This window comes from Xenopus laevis, chromosome 2S (genome assembly GCF_017654675.1).
Source record: "Xenopus laevis strain J_2021 chromosome 2S, Xenopus_laevis_v10.1, whole genome shotgun sequence".
Taxonomy (NCBI): domain Eukaryota; kingdom Metazoa; phylum Chordata; class Amphibia; order Anura; family Pipidae; genus Xenopus; species Xenopus laevis.
The window spans coordinates 91,939,401-91,954,950 of NC_054374.1; the positions used below are offsets into that span (position 1 = coordinate 91,939,401).

Consider the following 15,550-nt stretch of genomic DNA (forward strand, 5'->3'; position numbering starts at 1 on the left):
TTAGCCCTGTCTTATTCCAAATCATGAATTATGTCTCTAACATGCACTTGTTTACATTTTAAGATGGCAGTTCATAGAAAGGTCAAATGAAATTTCTCCTTAAAAGCCATATTAACTGTAATGCCTCCTTCCAAATGGCGCAGAAAGATACATCACCCTGTTTTATCTGTTGGAAATGTGTTGTTACAGCTCATTATTATCTCAGTACGGTAACTGCAAAACATAAGCATTGCACAGAAAGTAATATCATTGACTTGGTGCCATAAATTGAATTTGTATCTGAATATATAAAAGATGCATATTTGCATGAAAAAGGAGAAGATTTGCATAGTGATTTGTTGCCAGGGAAACCTGTGGCCTGTGGTTTTAATTGGGCACCCTACTGTTGTGCATTTGAAACAGGAGCTCCTGTTTTGCAAAAAGTTCTGGTTAAGACGTTTGCTTGATTCTAGTTGTTGTGCCAATTAAATACATGAGTGGCTATTGAAGTTACTGGAAAAATTAGTTCTGGTGCATTTTGTCTACATAGATGTGTCTATTAATTTTGAACAACTGTCTGGGTGATGGGTGATAATATGAACTGCAGTAGCAACACTTTTGACTATTGACTGCTGTTGGAAAAACAGTCTGCCTATTGTAAGGAAGTATTGATAGTGATGTGACTAGAATCTTAATTAGGTCACTAATTATGGTCTAAATTATCTGTTTCTTAAGTTGACAGGGATACTCCAAACACAATTTAATTTCTTGTGATCACTTAAAGCAGCGAATCATCAGCACCTCACAAATGCATGTTTTCTTTCACCTTCAAATCACTGATGTGTGTGATCTTTTAGGAAAGTATTTCTTTCATGTCCTTACCATTTTCAAGTCCTCCCTCCCCTGTTAAAAAGGGGGCAGTATAAGGAGGCAGCAGCGTATCTATAAAGAGCTGCAGTATGTTCCACTGTTTCTCAGTTTAAAAAAAATAGGGTATTTAACACACAAGGTGACAAATATGTGACATTTCTGGTTGACGTAATGCACAGTAGAATTATACTATTAGCTGTGCTGATTTTGGCCTGATTTTCAGAATTACTGATGAGAGCCCGTATGGTTATGAGAAAGCAAAGCAAATTGTATTATTTTGTTTCTGTCATGTTTTGGTGTCCCAAATCACAGTATTTTGCAGTTTGCCAATTTAATATATTTCCCAGTTCTGTTGTTTAAGTTTTCAGTCCAATTTTTCCTAAAAGAAAAAAAAAAAATCTTGGCAGCTTTTTTCCCCTCAAACAATTATATATATTATATTTCTGTTGATTCTACTGAGTACAAATACTGTATACGGTCTGCCCATGAGTTGTCAAACAGAATCAGTGTGTTAGTCTGTATAAATGTTGCCTTTCTTTGTTTTCGAGTGCTCAGTGATGGATGCAGTCTTATGTGTCTTGTTAATGACACAGTGGGGAAGACCAATAACACCAGGAAACAATAATGCCTATTTATATAAAGTGGTGGTTATTAATAATTTGCCATAGGAAGCATTTAGCAAAGCATATCTGATCGGTTGCTATGGGCACTAAAGGTTTTCCTAATGTTGGTAAGCATCTACTGCATAGGCAAGATGGTATAGTTATGCCAGCACTTCAGACATTTAAAGGGACAGTATATATCTAAACGCTCCTTTAGTAATAAAAATCACAATAAATACAACCCCTCCCTGTCCAACGACAACCTTTGTGAACTGGTAACTAGTTTTATTAGATACTTTGCCTCTTGCTGGGACTAGGATTTGCTGAGGTAAAGCTGGTTCCATTCTCTCCTCTAGTGCCATAAAATATAGATATTTCTTAATTAAAACAACAGGCATAAAATATGTTCAGCAAAAGCCCTGTTCATTGAGCTTGTGTATACTATCCATTTAAAGGATTACATACATACAAATTTATGAACAAAGGTTTTATTTTCTTTTTAAAACTTTAATTTTTCAAAGTGTCATAGGGTAATCTGTTCTTGTATCTTCACTATTACCAGCTTTGTACCCATTATGAAAATGTTGTGTTGAAAGCAACGTGATACATGCACTGCAAAGGTGCAGATATCTTGCCTCACTAATCATTAGGGTTCAATCAGCCCTCTGCAATAAATTGGTTGTCTGTTTATCAACGACCTTCGTTATCACCTTACAGCCTCACAAGCTGATTTAGTACTTAGCGCTTCATAAATCAGTTGCTCTCAACTGACACTCATTTTTGGTCCTTAATATATGTGGCAGAGTAATATCATCCATGTTTTCATGGCATGTGTTTGGGCACAGGTGACTTTGTCATCAGTGAGTTGTTACTGAACTACAACTCTTATTTGCAAGCTCCAAAAAAAAAAAAAGCCAGGGCTTAAAGTGGACAGGAGGGCACCCAGGATATGTAGAAGGCAGGGGTCCCTGTCTCAAAATATGGACTTTCCATAAATCAAGGATCAAACTACAGAATAATGCAGATTAAAAAAAAAAAAACACAAAAAGGAAACTGATTTAAATACAATAATCTGATAAACTGAGAGCCTGGATGCACTATAGCAGCAAAGGATAAAAGGAATGGGTAAAGAGTAAAGTATAGGCATATCTCATCAAAAATATATATTTATAAAAAAAATATATATGTACATTCATAAGAAAAAAGTCAGAGGTATTTCTTGACATAAAATGGGGCACACAGAGGCTGAACTACTGGGGTTGTGGCGGGTGCAATTGCACCAGGGCCCTCCAGAGTTGTGATCAGAGTTGGGGGAATCCAGGTTAGAGTGAACTACTAGTAATGTTACTGGGGGCACTTACTCATAGAGTATTTGCCACCATTTTAGGCACAAAACTTGTCAGGCTTGTTTGGCCATTACAATAACTTTGTTAAAGAGTGGAGTACTGACAGTCAAGGGATATTTCATCAAAACACACAATCTGCATTCCTCCCTGTATTCCATTCCACCTCTGAAGGTCTTCAGTTGACACTGTAGTTACTGGCACAGGGCAAAAGCCTTCTCTGTTCTAACCTGGAACAAGCCTTTCAGTGATCAGTAATTTAAAGTCTACTTGGGTTTGACTTTCCTAAGTAAATCAGAGCAGGGCAAGGTCTGGCAGTTGCCAGGCAACCCAGCCGGCCGTTAGCAATTTAAGTCCCCACCGCAGCTGTGCGCAACCGTGCACAACCGAGGGCGCGCGTGCGTAATTGTGCGTAACCGAGGGCGCGCGTGCGTAATTGTGCGTAAGTGTGCGCAACCGAGGGCGCGCGTGCGTAATTGTGCGTAACAGTGCGCAATCGAGGGCGCGCGTGCGTAATCATGCGCAAAGCACTTCGACTTCTCAGCGCACCCACTTTTCAATGTGGTAACAGTTGTCGGACTAGGGGTGCGCCCAAGGCACGTGCCTCTTGTGCCTACCCCTAGTTCCGGCCCTGAAGGAAATGCATTATTGGGCAGCTCTGTAAACTACAGCTTTGTGTGGGCTGCATTTTACTAGCTCATATGATGCTGTGTTTTAATCCCCCATTTGAATGCAATGATTTAATTTCGGAAAATATTACTTTACCTGATTTGTTTGATCTGTAGAAAATTACTGACGCGCAATCTGGCACTGTGTGTTTTTAATCCTCTAACTGCATGAATAACAACAATGTTTGAATTTCATTTCCTGGATCTCTTTTCAGTGTCCAATAAAAATGCACAGACAACTTTACTTTTGTGTCATTTACTGTATTTTCAGTATTTATCTGCACAATGACAGGCTGTGTAGAACAGTGTCTGCATACGTTATTTTTAATTTCTTCCACAGCCTCCTTTAACGTATATGGATGATCTCTATCTTATTTTATCTCTCAATACATTTGTTTTCTTGCAGTCCTTGTGAAGTGGCTAAGAGTACAGCTTTGAAGTGTACATTGAAAGCAAAAGAAAAGCAATAAAAAAAAAAACACGTGCTTTATGTCTTTGCTCAGGCTGTAATGAATGACCAAGTTCACCTTAGAAGACTGGCTTTCTAGTAACTAGGCAGCTATCTTATGGATGTATTAAGAAACTGGCTCATTGATGGTCTAGAAGATTTCAAATTCTCAATAATTGTTCTGTTAATGATTGCACCTCCCACAATCCATGGGTATCTTCTGCCTACATCAGATACAAGAATATAGCCCAACTTAGACTATTTCACTTCAAGGAGATATGAATTAGGGGAACCCATGTCTATGTAGCTGAAGGTAGAATGCTGCTGTCTTACAATTCGCAGGGATATGCCTAAGCTCCTACCTAAACTCAACTGCTATGTCCCCTAGCTGTCAGCCTAGCATGTAGCCCTAATCTCACAAAAAGGAGTGAACATCAAAGGATCACAAAAACATTGTGTTTGTAAGATCTCCATTTCATTAATGTCATAAGGCAAAATGGTTCTTTAATACATAAGAAAGGAAAAGGATGATCATTTCTGTCTCAGAAAAAAAGATTCAAAAAATGAAACTGCTTTAAAAAATTGCTCCTTGGCTAGCAATTCTAATATGCTGACTGCTAAATAGTCTGAATAACACTGTAATATGTTTTCATCTCATGGCAGCTCTAGGTAATTAACTAGTCACAGAGACTGATGAAAGATGCCGGCTCCTTTCAACATCCTGTTGCTTAGTATTCATGAAGAACCTCAAAAGGTGGCTAAATGGGTCAGGTTGCCTGACCAAGAGAATAGTTCTGTGTTAACTATGATAATATAATGCCATCAAATAATCACAAGTGGTAACTCTGCTTTTGCCAATTTATTCTGAATAGTTTTCCAGGCCAGTAATGGTAGCCTCACTTATAAGCAATTTTATTCTATTGATTCTTTTTCTGCCAGACCATTTTATTGACCACTCCGTATTAGTGTAGGGCACAACTGAAAATGGCATCCCTCTAATTGCTAGTTGAAAATTTCTGAGCTGCTAATTAACACAAATGAAAAGTACTCATGAAGTAATACCACTAATACATTCTCCATTATCATGACAGACTAGTGATGAGTCTGCAAGAGCGTAGACCTTAAGGTTCTCAGGGGTCAGCCCATGAACGAGCAAGGATCAGTTAAGTGAATATCACTGAGGTGTTTATTAACTAAACTGCTGAAACAGGCATTTCCATTAATGCAATAATGTAGCCTGACTCACTTGTGTCTTATTCAGAGTTCTCTTCTCCTAATAACCTGTGAAGCATATCTGAGTGCTCTTATCAGTAATATTTGTTTTACATTATTTGCTTGTAAGTCACGTACATGAATCATACCACCCAACTTTCCAGTTTTCTATGGTCCCGATTTTGACAGCTCAGCCCGCAGTCCCAGATTTTTTTTTTTAAAACATTTTTATTTCGGAGTTTTTTAGACATAAGTATTGCGTTACAGTATATATCCATTAATTATGACACACATGCATTTCTACCATTAGTCATTATATGCATTACAACGTCAATACATTGGTTCCGCAGTCCCAGATTTTTATTAAAAACTCCTGAATTTCTCTTTGATCTCCTGAACTGACACCAGAAAATGATACAAAGTTTCTGAAACTTAATTAAAATAATAGACTTTTTGGCAGATAAAGCCCAGAACAATTTGCAGCTGCACTTCGATACATTTGTAACAATTTAAGATACACAAAGATACAATTTAACTATTTAAGATAAGCAAGTCTCTTGGAAGGACTCACAGCTCAAAAGGCAATTCTTTGCAAAAAAAACAAAAAAATTAATCATAGGACTAAAGTAAAGTGTCACGGACTTATGTATGCTGATCTTGTACAGTATGTGTAGAATGGATCTTCAGGGTCAAGCACAATGTTTAATTACACTTTAATGTATACTTGCAAATATGCACACTATGTGTTTGCTTTTGTTATGCATATTTTGGGGTAAAATAATGTAGCTTGTAAACTATCTATTTACTCTAGCTACTATCAGTCACTGCAATTTGTTCTAGCATTTATATAAAATAATTAAAGTTCCCAAGAATGTTATGTAAAACCTGAGAGTGACCTGAAAAATATTACTTATACATTGATGCTTGGTTACACTCAATGGGGGGGTTAATGTAATAAACATTGCAAAGTTTGAACCAGGTCTAGCAGCCAGTAGAATGTCATGGGATGCTATATATACAGCAAACTTATGACTTTTATTATGTTATGTGCATTGTGTGTTCAGCAGCATAGTTGCGGTGGCCAGTTTCTGAACGTCAAGCAATTTCTACACTTTGCTTCCGCGTGAGGCTGTCTAGCAAGTGACATTTTGTCTGTGTTTTGCATTTGCGACTTTTCTGAGGATTCTGCCAAAGACCAGTTGCTATTGTTTGTATTACACAAGAGTATGTGTATAACAAGAAAGCTCACTTCCACATTCTAACTAATAAGGTGGTTGATTGACCTTTAAGGGTGTCTTTTTATTTGTGTGAATGCCAATAAAAACTTTAGGGCAGGAGAGCTTTTTGGCAATAGCCTTTCCCTTAGAGATATTTACAGTAAACACCAGTTGAAACGTAACTGTGTTTTGTCGCCAGGATGTTTACTGAAAAAATCCAACAGCAACGTACAGTTAACATTATTGACCCTAGCCACTTACGGTGTATTTAAAGGAAAACTATATCTTCAGAATGAATACATACCCAGCTGATAATTTTAACTATAAGTGACCTATTCAAGAATTATTTTTATTTTAGATGAATACATATAGTAAATATTGCCTTTTTATATGAGCCATCAATTCGTGTCTTGTGTGCTCCCTCAGAGATCATCTGACACAAAAACTTTTTTTTTCATTGGCTGATGTAACCTAGCATGTATATGTGACCTTGGTTAGTCTGTGAGCACAGTGAATTGTATGAGTCAACGGGTGGCCCTTACTTGTTAGAATGGCAGCTTTTCTTTTTAGGTCTATCCAATGGCACATACAACTAGAAATGTATGTTTTTTTAAAAAAAATGTTTTTGTATTAAGCAGTGTTTCGCATATGGGCTATTTTATGCAAGAGACTTGCAGAGTTCACTTTGCCTTTAAGATTGCAGGTTTTAATTTAAAATATATTGTAGAGTTTACACTGTATATAATGAACACATTTTTTGTAGTTCAGTTTTTGTTTACTTAGCCTTTAGAAAGTATAGAATATCAGATGCCAGACTGTTATTTTCAAGATCAGCAACATCAGTTTGCCATTAAAGAATCTTAAGCTATCCTATATCTATATATGTATATCTATATCTATATCTATATCTATATATATATATATATATATATATATATATATATATATATATATATATATATACATACAGTGTATATATATATATATATATATACTGTGGAAGTAAAAACATATATATATATATATATATATATATATATATATATATATATATATATATATATATATATATATATATATACATACAGTATATATATATATATATATATGTTTTTACTTCCATCCCCTCATACGAACCCATGTGCATTATCAAATTCAATAAGCTTTAATAGACTTTTGTTAAAATAATTTAAATACCGAAGATTTACATTAAGTGCTTAATGCATAGTGTTGCTCCATGCTTTTCAATTATTATTTCCAGTGTCTTTGTTAAATGTATTGGGATTGGGGGGGGGGATGTGGAAGAGAGTACGGACTGTGTTTTGAGCTTTACAGCTGTATCACTTGAGCAAGGTTTTGCTGATCTGATAATACATGTGATCTACATTATGTGGAGCCGCCAAAAAAAAGGCAAGACATATGTTTGCCAGCAATAAATCACTGTTAGCAGGCAAGGGAGGAAGGGATGCTGAAAGTGTAAACACACAGCTCTGGATATATCATGCTATATGTCAGCATCTCCAGTGCTACATGCATACATTGTGATGTAAAGATGCTTTCTCTGTTTGCTAAAAACAAAGAACCTTCGCTTTATCACTCAGTAGAAGCTCTAATTCTTCTGCACAGTATGAACATAGACAACTATTGTATCCAATTTGATTCATATAAATAAAGACCAATGAGAATAGTTTAAAACGTGCAAACAAGAATGAGGGGAAATTGAAAGGCTGCTGTGTTTATACAGTTATAGCTGAAACTCAGGTGGAAAGCCAATCAACAAAAGTAAATGGATATTATCTTTCATTAAGAGGGATTCTTTCATGATTTTTATGATTTAGTTCTAAATTACACAGTTTACAAATAATTCACTGTACCATATAAAATTTCATTCCTGAACCCGCAAGTGTATTTTATTTAGTTGTAATATTGATGTGTAGGCAGCCATCTCAGGTAATTTTGCCTGGTCATGTGCTTTCAGTGCTGTTAAGTCCCATATTTTTTTCCAATTCAGTTTCAATTCAAGTCACTAGGCAACTTGAGTCTGTGTATGTCCAGCTTTAAAATAAACTACAGACCATGTTGTTATTACCAGGTTCATTTGTGATTTGATTTTAACTCTTTATCTACTGTATCTTAATACTCAGATATTTATTATGGGTGGGATAATTTGCAAAGTGTAAAAAAACAGGAAAGAGAGGTGCTTTGTGGGAATGACAATCTCAGCTCTCTGCACTCTTAGAACATAGCACCTGTCTTTGAGTGACATATGGGTATTTCCCTTTCTTTTGCATATTTTAGTAGAAGAAAAGAAGGAGGTCCAGTGGATGCCAAAACTGTACTTCTGTCCTTATAAATAAGGCCTGTAAAATGTTGAATAATACATTGTGCTTCCCAAGAACGCATTCTTTGGGAAAAATGTGTATCAAGATATTTATAATATATTCAGAATCTTTGGTTTCATGATTAATATATCTGTTCTTGCAGTATAAAACACATTACAGTAATCCAGGGCTAGTTCTGTGTGTTACATAGCTTGCTTTGCATTTGTATTTTTCAATTTCAGTCATTTATTAGATCCAGTAAAGAAATTTCATGCATTCTTTTTATTTTTCATTTCTAAGGGAAAATATTTATTTTTAGTAAAGCACAAACTATTTGTGGAATTGTGTGGTTTTGTTGTGGATGCCATCCTGGTTGCTGTATAGTGTAAAGAAAAAGGGCTGACTCTGTTGCTGTGTATGACATTTATTTGAAATATGTGGTGTACCACACTTACCAGAACGTTGATAAACATCTCAGTAAAGTGTTCCGTGTCCTTCGTAACGTGACTAACTGTAACATGTTAGTTGCTGATCAATGAAATTCCAGCAGCATCAATGACATGCTATCTGTGAATGCTGGGGGAAAGCCAGCTTACACTCAACCTTTACTTGATAGACATTTTTGTTCAGTTAAAACTCAGTGTACATCCTGTAAATTTGTAAATGAAGATGGTGACAATTTATAGGGAATGTAAAATTTTACATATTGAAAGTAAATTGAATGCCCACAGTGCTTTGCCTATTTCTCCTTCTTGTGTCTCAGAACCCACTAGCACATGGAGTTGGAGTCTAAGCTGGAGGCAGTTGTTTGTTCACCTTTATACTAACTTTTAATATGATGTAGAGGGTGATATTGTTACCTTTCTTTACTTGTTTTATTAATAGTGCCCCTTTAAATTGCAAAATCCCCATATATAAGTAAAGTGCAACGTGATTTTGTAATATAGTAAACCACTATTTAGTAGTATTTCCACACCAGTCACGTAAATGGTGATTTTTCTCATCCAAAGTTAGACCTAATTAGACAAATATATGTTTGTTAAAGGAATGGTAACGCCAAAAACTGAAACTATATCAAAGTAATAGAAATATGATGTAGTAAAAGTTGTGTGGTTGCTTCAGAAAGACTACTGAAGTTTATATAAGCTGCTGTGTAGGCATGGGGGCAGCCATTCAAGCATTCAAAGAAAAAAGAAGCAAAGGCACAGGTTACATAGCAGTTAACAGATAAAATACCACTGTATTTTACAGTTGGTTGTAAAGGGATTGTTCACCTTCCAAACACTTTTTTCAATTCAGCTGTTTTCAGATTGTTCACCATAAATAGACTTTTTTTTTTCCAGTTGCTCTCCATCTTTTATCTGTGATTGTTTTTCCAAAATTAGGTTAATTAGGTTAAATTATCAATTTTTCCAAAATTGAAATTTCTGTCTCTGTTGTTTCAGTCTGGCAGCTCAGTAATTCAGGTGTAAATGATCCTAAACTGTTGCAATTTGCTACATATAGTTGATGCACTTCTTAGCAACATCTGTTATTATATTAGCAAATATTGTATCAATTATAACAGCTGCCATTAATAAAAAAAAAAGATTCTGCTCAGTAGGGCCAAAATAAGAAATGTAATGTGTCACCCAGACACAAAAATCTGTATAATAAAAGTCCTTTTCAAATTAAGCATGAAATCCAATTTCTATTTTTTATTAAAGGAATAGTTCAGTGTGAAAATAAAAACTGTGTAGATAGATAGGCTGTGCAAAATAAAAAATGTTTCTAATATAGTTAGTTAGCCAAAAATGTAATGTATAAAGGCTGGAGTGAACAGATGTCTAATAAAACAGCCAGAATCCAACTTCCTGCTTTTCAGCTCTATAACTCTGAGCTAGTCAGCGACTTGAAGGGGGGCCACATGGTACATTTCTGTTCAGTGAGTTTGTAATTGATCCTCAGCATTCAGCTCAGATTCAAAAGCAACAGATATGACCCGTGTGGCCCCCCCTCAAGTCTCTGATTGGTTACTGCCTGGTAGCCAGGGTAACCAGTCAGTGTAAACCAAGAGAGCTGAAAAGCAGGAAGTAGTGTTTTGACTGACATGTTATACATCAAATCACTCCAGCCTTTATACATTACATTTTTGGCTAACTAAATATATTAGAAACATTTTTAATTTTGCACAGCCTACAGATCTATTTACCCAGTTTTTATTTTTACACTGAACAATGCCTTTAAAGCATTCATAGCTGTTGTAAGCTCATTTAAAAAACTCAGCTGTCAATCGAATATTGTCTGCCCCTCTTCTATGCCTTAGGCATAGAGGCGGAGCAAACAATTCCGACTCAATCTATACAGTGTAATTAAAGTTCATTTTGCTTGACTAATGTGATAAAATAGGATTAAAAATATTCTTTTTAATGTATCAATTTAGAACAGTTAACAGAGTTGGTGACTCCCCCCCCCCTTTAAAAAGACAGAAGACAATGAAAAATGAAAATTTCAATATTTGAAAAACAGTCCCTAATAGAAAATAGAATAGAAAATATAAAATATAATCTTTATTTCTGGTGAACAACGGAACTGAAAAAAGTGTTGGAAGGTGAGCAACTCCTTTAAAAGTAGTCACACAAGACATGAGAAGCACTAAATCAATTTATAAAATTTAAACTACTTTTATATGTAGCATGCTGAAAGATGTATTGAATTACATTATTCTTACCATACTACTTTTCCTCTAGGCCATTTAACTGGAGGTCTGTCCTACTCATTGGGGGATTTATTGTACCCTGTTTGCTCAAGGGGTCTTAATTTTATGACTTGATCATTTTAAATAATCTAGCCTGTAAATAAGTTCATTCTTTGGATATTTACACTACTGCATGAAAAAAGTTGTCCAAAGTTTATCTGTGATAAACAATGATGGTTTACAGAGGTGTCTCTTTAATTTGCAGGTGCAAGTTTTTCAGTCTCACAGAAACACCGGAGGACTATACCATTATTGTGGATGAAGAGGGGTTTTTAGGTAAGTTCCTGAATATTTTTTTTTTTTTTGTTCCAGTCCAAATATTTGGACCACTTCCATTACAATGCTATGATAAAATATATTCCTATACGGATTATGAGAAAAACAGAATCAAAACAGTAAGAATTAACAGAATTCCTACTGTGCAGTACCAAGCTTAGTCTAAAAAGTATAGTAATGCAACAAGATTGGAAATACCTATGGAATCATTAAAAACAGAACAGAAAATTTACCAGATTGTATTAAAACTGAACCAGGTTCAGTAAAATAAGAGCATATTGTGGGTGATTAGAAACTTTAGCTTGAATATATTTTGCAAACCGTACCCGAGTGCATGTATATGCTGTTATTGAACTAATACTGAAAACTGGTTGAATTGCCTCTCCCCAGCAAACTTAAAATATTTTCACTGTTTTACGAAGAACTTTCAAGAATAGAGGAAATGGCTTCATCTTGGTCTTGGCAGATATTAATCTTAAAACATTTATGGTGGCAAAGGGGCCTCTGACCACACACTGACTGCATCTATTAGGACTTGCTTCTTAAGTATATCAACTGAAATTCTTCTTAGTGAAGCTCATATAATTGGTATAAACATGGTCTCAACAACACATTCTACCCCTAAACCAATTATTACTGGCTGCTTTCTGTAGAAACATTAGGGAGAAGTCTGATGGAGGAGGGAGCACAACCCCAAATAAAGTTGTCTTATAAATAATTCACCAAGCTTGTAGCGAAAGGGATTTTGTAATCCAGCCAACATAAAGTTTATTAATATTTACACAGATGGGTGAATTTAATTAAGTTTCCTCTTTATTTATGATAGTGTTGTTGTAGCTGTTCTGCAGTTTTCTCTCCTGTCATATATTTAAAGTCTGTGCTTTTAAAATCTTGGAAATTTTTAAAATAATGGTCCTAATGTAAGATGGTCAAAGTACAAATGTAAAACACGATAGACTATTCAGATGGACTTGCTTTGGTCTTCTTTCTAAAGCCAGTTTGCGAGAACTCTTTAAGGGATTTAATTTTTTCTTTAGAAGTTATTTGTTGCGAGAGCTCTATGGATTTCAAATACTAGTGTCTTACTTGTAGCACAGTCTTAACATTGTTCTGTCCCAGTCCTGTGGGAAAACCCAGAAGTTAAAAAAATTGATGGAGGTGTAGGATCTATTATCGGGATACTTGGAACCTGGGGTTTTCTAATAAGAGGTTTTTTTCCATAATTTGGATCACCATGCCTTAAGTCTTCTAAAAACATTTTAACATTAAAAAACTACTAATATGAATTATGTTAGTTTGCATCAAGTACAAGGTATTGTATTTTAATTAAAGAGAAAAAGAAAATCATTAAAAATAATTAGAATTATATGGTTAAAATAGACTCTGTGGGAGATGGCCTTACCATAATTAAAAGCTTTCTGGCTATTGTTTTCTAGATTATAGATTCCCACATCTCTGCTATAACTAATACACTTTGAACCTATATATATTCACATTTTAATATGTTTCACAGTAACTACCCCACAAAAATCCCAATACAACTATTATAATGCATAATGAACAAATACCTGGTTCGAAATGCTTTTAGATATTAAACATACGGACGCTAATGTGTTAAAAGTAATTACAGGCATGGACATAAGTGTTTAAATACTTTATAAACCCAGAAAATAATTAAGCTTTACCAGACTTCTGATTACATTCCTCCTTAATTTTTACCAAGCAGTGGGAGATCATCAGTACCTTTCAGATTGAGCAATTCATTTTGCTAAAATGCAGGCACTGCTGTTAAATTACTAATGATGTAAGAGTGGGATTGACTAATTTCATCTAAAATTAGCATTGAAAGAGTAATCAGATTGATATGTACAACAATATGTATTACTGTGGACATAGCATACATGCATACACATTTATTCATTAGCAGTACAGTCAGTGGCGTAACTAGAGCGTGCCAGGCCCCCCCCCCTGCAAAAATCTTCAGAGGTGCCCGGCGCACTCCTATCCCCATCCTTCCACCCACTTCCCACCCCTACCACTTCAAGCCCAATACCCTGCCGGTGCCACACCCCAACTCCGCCCACATCCTGCCCTGACTTGCATCCCCTCCCTTCCGGTAAAAGAGAGGCTGAGGAGGAGGGAGTTTTTTATTAGCTATAGAGGAAGCATACCCCACAGTCCGGGCCCCCTGTTCCCTGTGCCCCCTGTACGATATAGTTCGATATAGTGTAAATTTATAACCAGTAATTTCACTGTTACAGAAAATATTGGGTGTGTGTGGGGGGGGGTGTTATTAGCAGTTAGCACTAAAGCTACCATATTTAGTTAGATCTGCTTGTTTTGAAAGATTTGTAGCGACTCAAGTGGTGGGCCAAATTTGGCTAATATGGTCATCTGAGTCATGAACATTGATTGAGAATGAGGTCTGCATCAATGGGATTTTCTACCATTCCAAATCAATATCTAAATGCATCATCAACACAATAAAAATCTTTGTTGTAGTCAGTGAAGCAGATGTTGCCATCTTACTTGTATACCTTGGCTATATTGATTATTCATCCTGCATCAGCAATAGTATATTTTCCTTATATGTCTGGCAATTCTTTAGTGTATGGCTCTAGTCTTTGTTGCAAAAGCGTAAGCATAATGTTACTTTTTTTGTAATATATGAAGAATGTTTCAATTGTTCATTATTTCTAGTCTCCTTTGAAATTTGAATTTAAAATGACCTGTTCTAATCTGTTGCCCAGTCTCGTTACATCATTTGGTTAGTCCTTTGATTCATCGGTTGCTTGTAATGTGTCTGTTGCAGTGTCATAAAAATATTGACAGTACATTGAAATATTGACAAGTAAAGTTGGAATTATATTTTGATCTTTATTATTAAGTGTTTTTTATACTATTAGTAACTTCACCGATGGTTCCGTTGCTAGACGTTTTGTTCCTAAAAAGATTTGTTTCAATTATTTTCACTTTCTCCATTGTTTTTGCTATTTCCACTCTGTCTTCTGTAACGCATTTCTTTTATCTTTAATATTGCCCACTTTTTTCTATGATTCATATTTTATGACTTATGAATTCCATCCACAACTCATTTGGTTTAAAATGTTATAATCAATGAGTATAATGTCCAGTGCCAGACCCAGTTCATTAAGTTTAGAGCTTATTTGGGGTTGAATCTTAGCATTTTAGAATATTATTAACTTTCTACTCAAGGTCATGCATGTCTTTGCTATTGCAACGGAGGTCTTCCATCCCTTGGAACAGAGCATGTAGTTTTCATTGATTTAATTGGATTCCCATCTTGTGATAAAGACTCTGCTGTGGTTGCTTAGAAAGTGAATTTATAATGAATAAAATCTTTTCCTCATCTATATCAGTTGTTGGGGCAAAGCATTTACAGCCAGCAGGCTTGAGTTAGCATGACACATATTTGAAGGGCTGTGCACAAAATCAAACTGATTCAAATTGATTTGAGTCAATAACATTTCAAAACCACCCCATTTACTCTACACTATTTATGACATGTATAATAGAAAGTAGGGTTCATTTATTTTACCTGAGCAGTAACTCATGACATCCATGAAAAGTATGTTTTTATTATTCTACTGACAGGTAGCTAAAACGAAAAGTGATTGTAATTGGTGACTGCCTGGATGCAAAATGATCCAGTGTTGATAAATGAGCCAGAATATGTTCACTTGAATTAAAATGCCAATGCCCATGTCCAATCCATTTTACATTACTGATCTTGATAAGTATGGTATCTATATCCATATTCACTACCATCTTACATTGATTTATTCATTCCAAGTTTCTTAACTTACATGGTAATGTCAGCAGCCAGATGTCCAGAAGGTATACACACATCCAATGC

At 35.4% G+C, this 15,550-nt stretch overlaps 1 protein-coding gene across 1 annotated transcript in view; it reads left to right on the forward strand.

Moving 5' to 3' along the window:
• The window catches only part of LOC108709655 (cytosolic arginine sensor for mTORC1 subunit 2), a 131,177-nt gene that overhangs the window by 46,385 nt on the left and 69,242 nt on the right, over window positions 1-15,550 (forward strand). Inside the window, exon 2 of the mRNA XM_018249684.2 lies at window positions 11,603-11,673. Within this exon, the coding sequence (XP_018105173.1) occupies window positions 11,603-11,673 (71 nt within the window). The remainder of the gene's footprint in view (window positions 1-11,602; window positions 11,674-15,550) is intronic.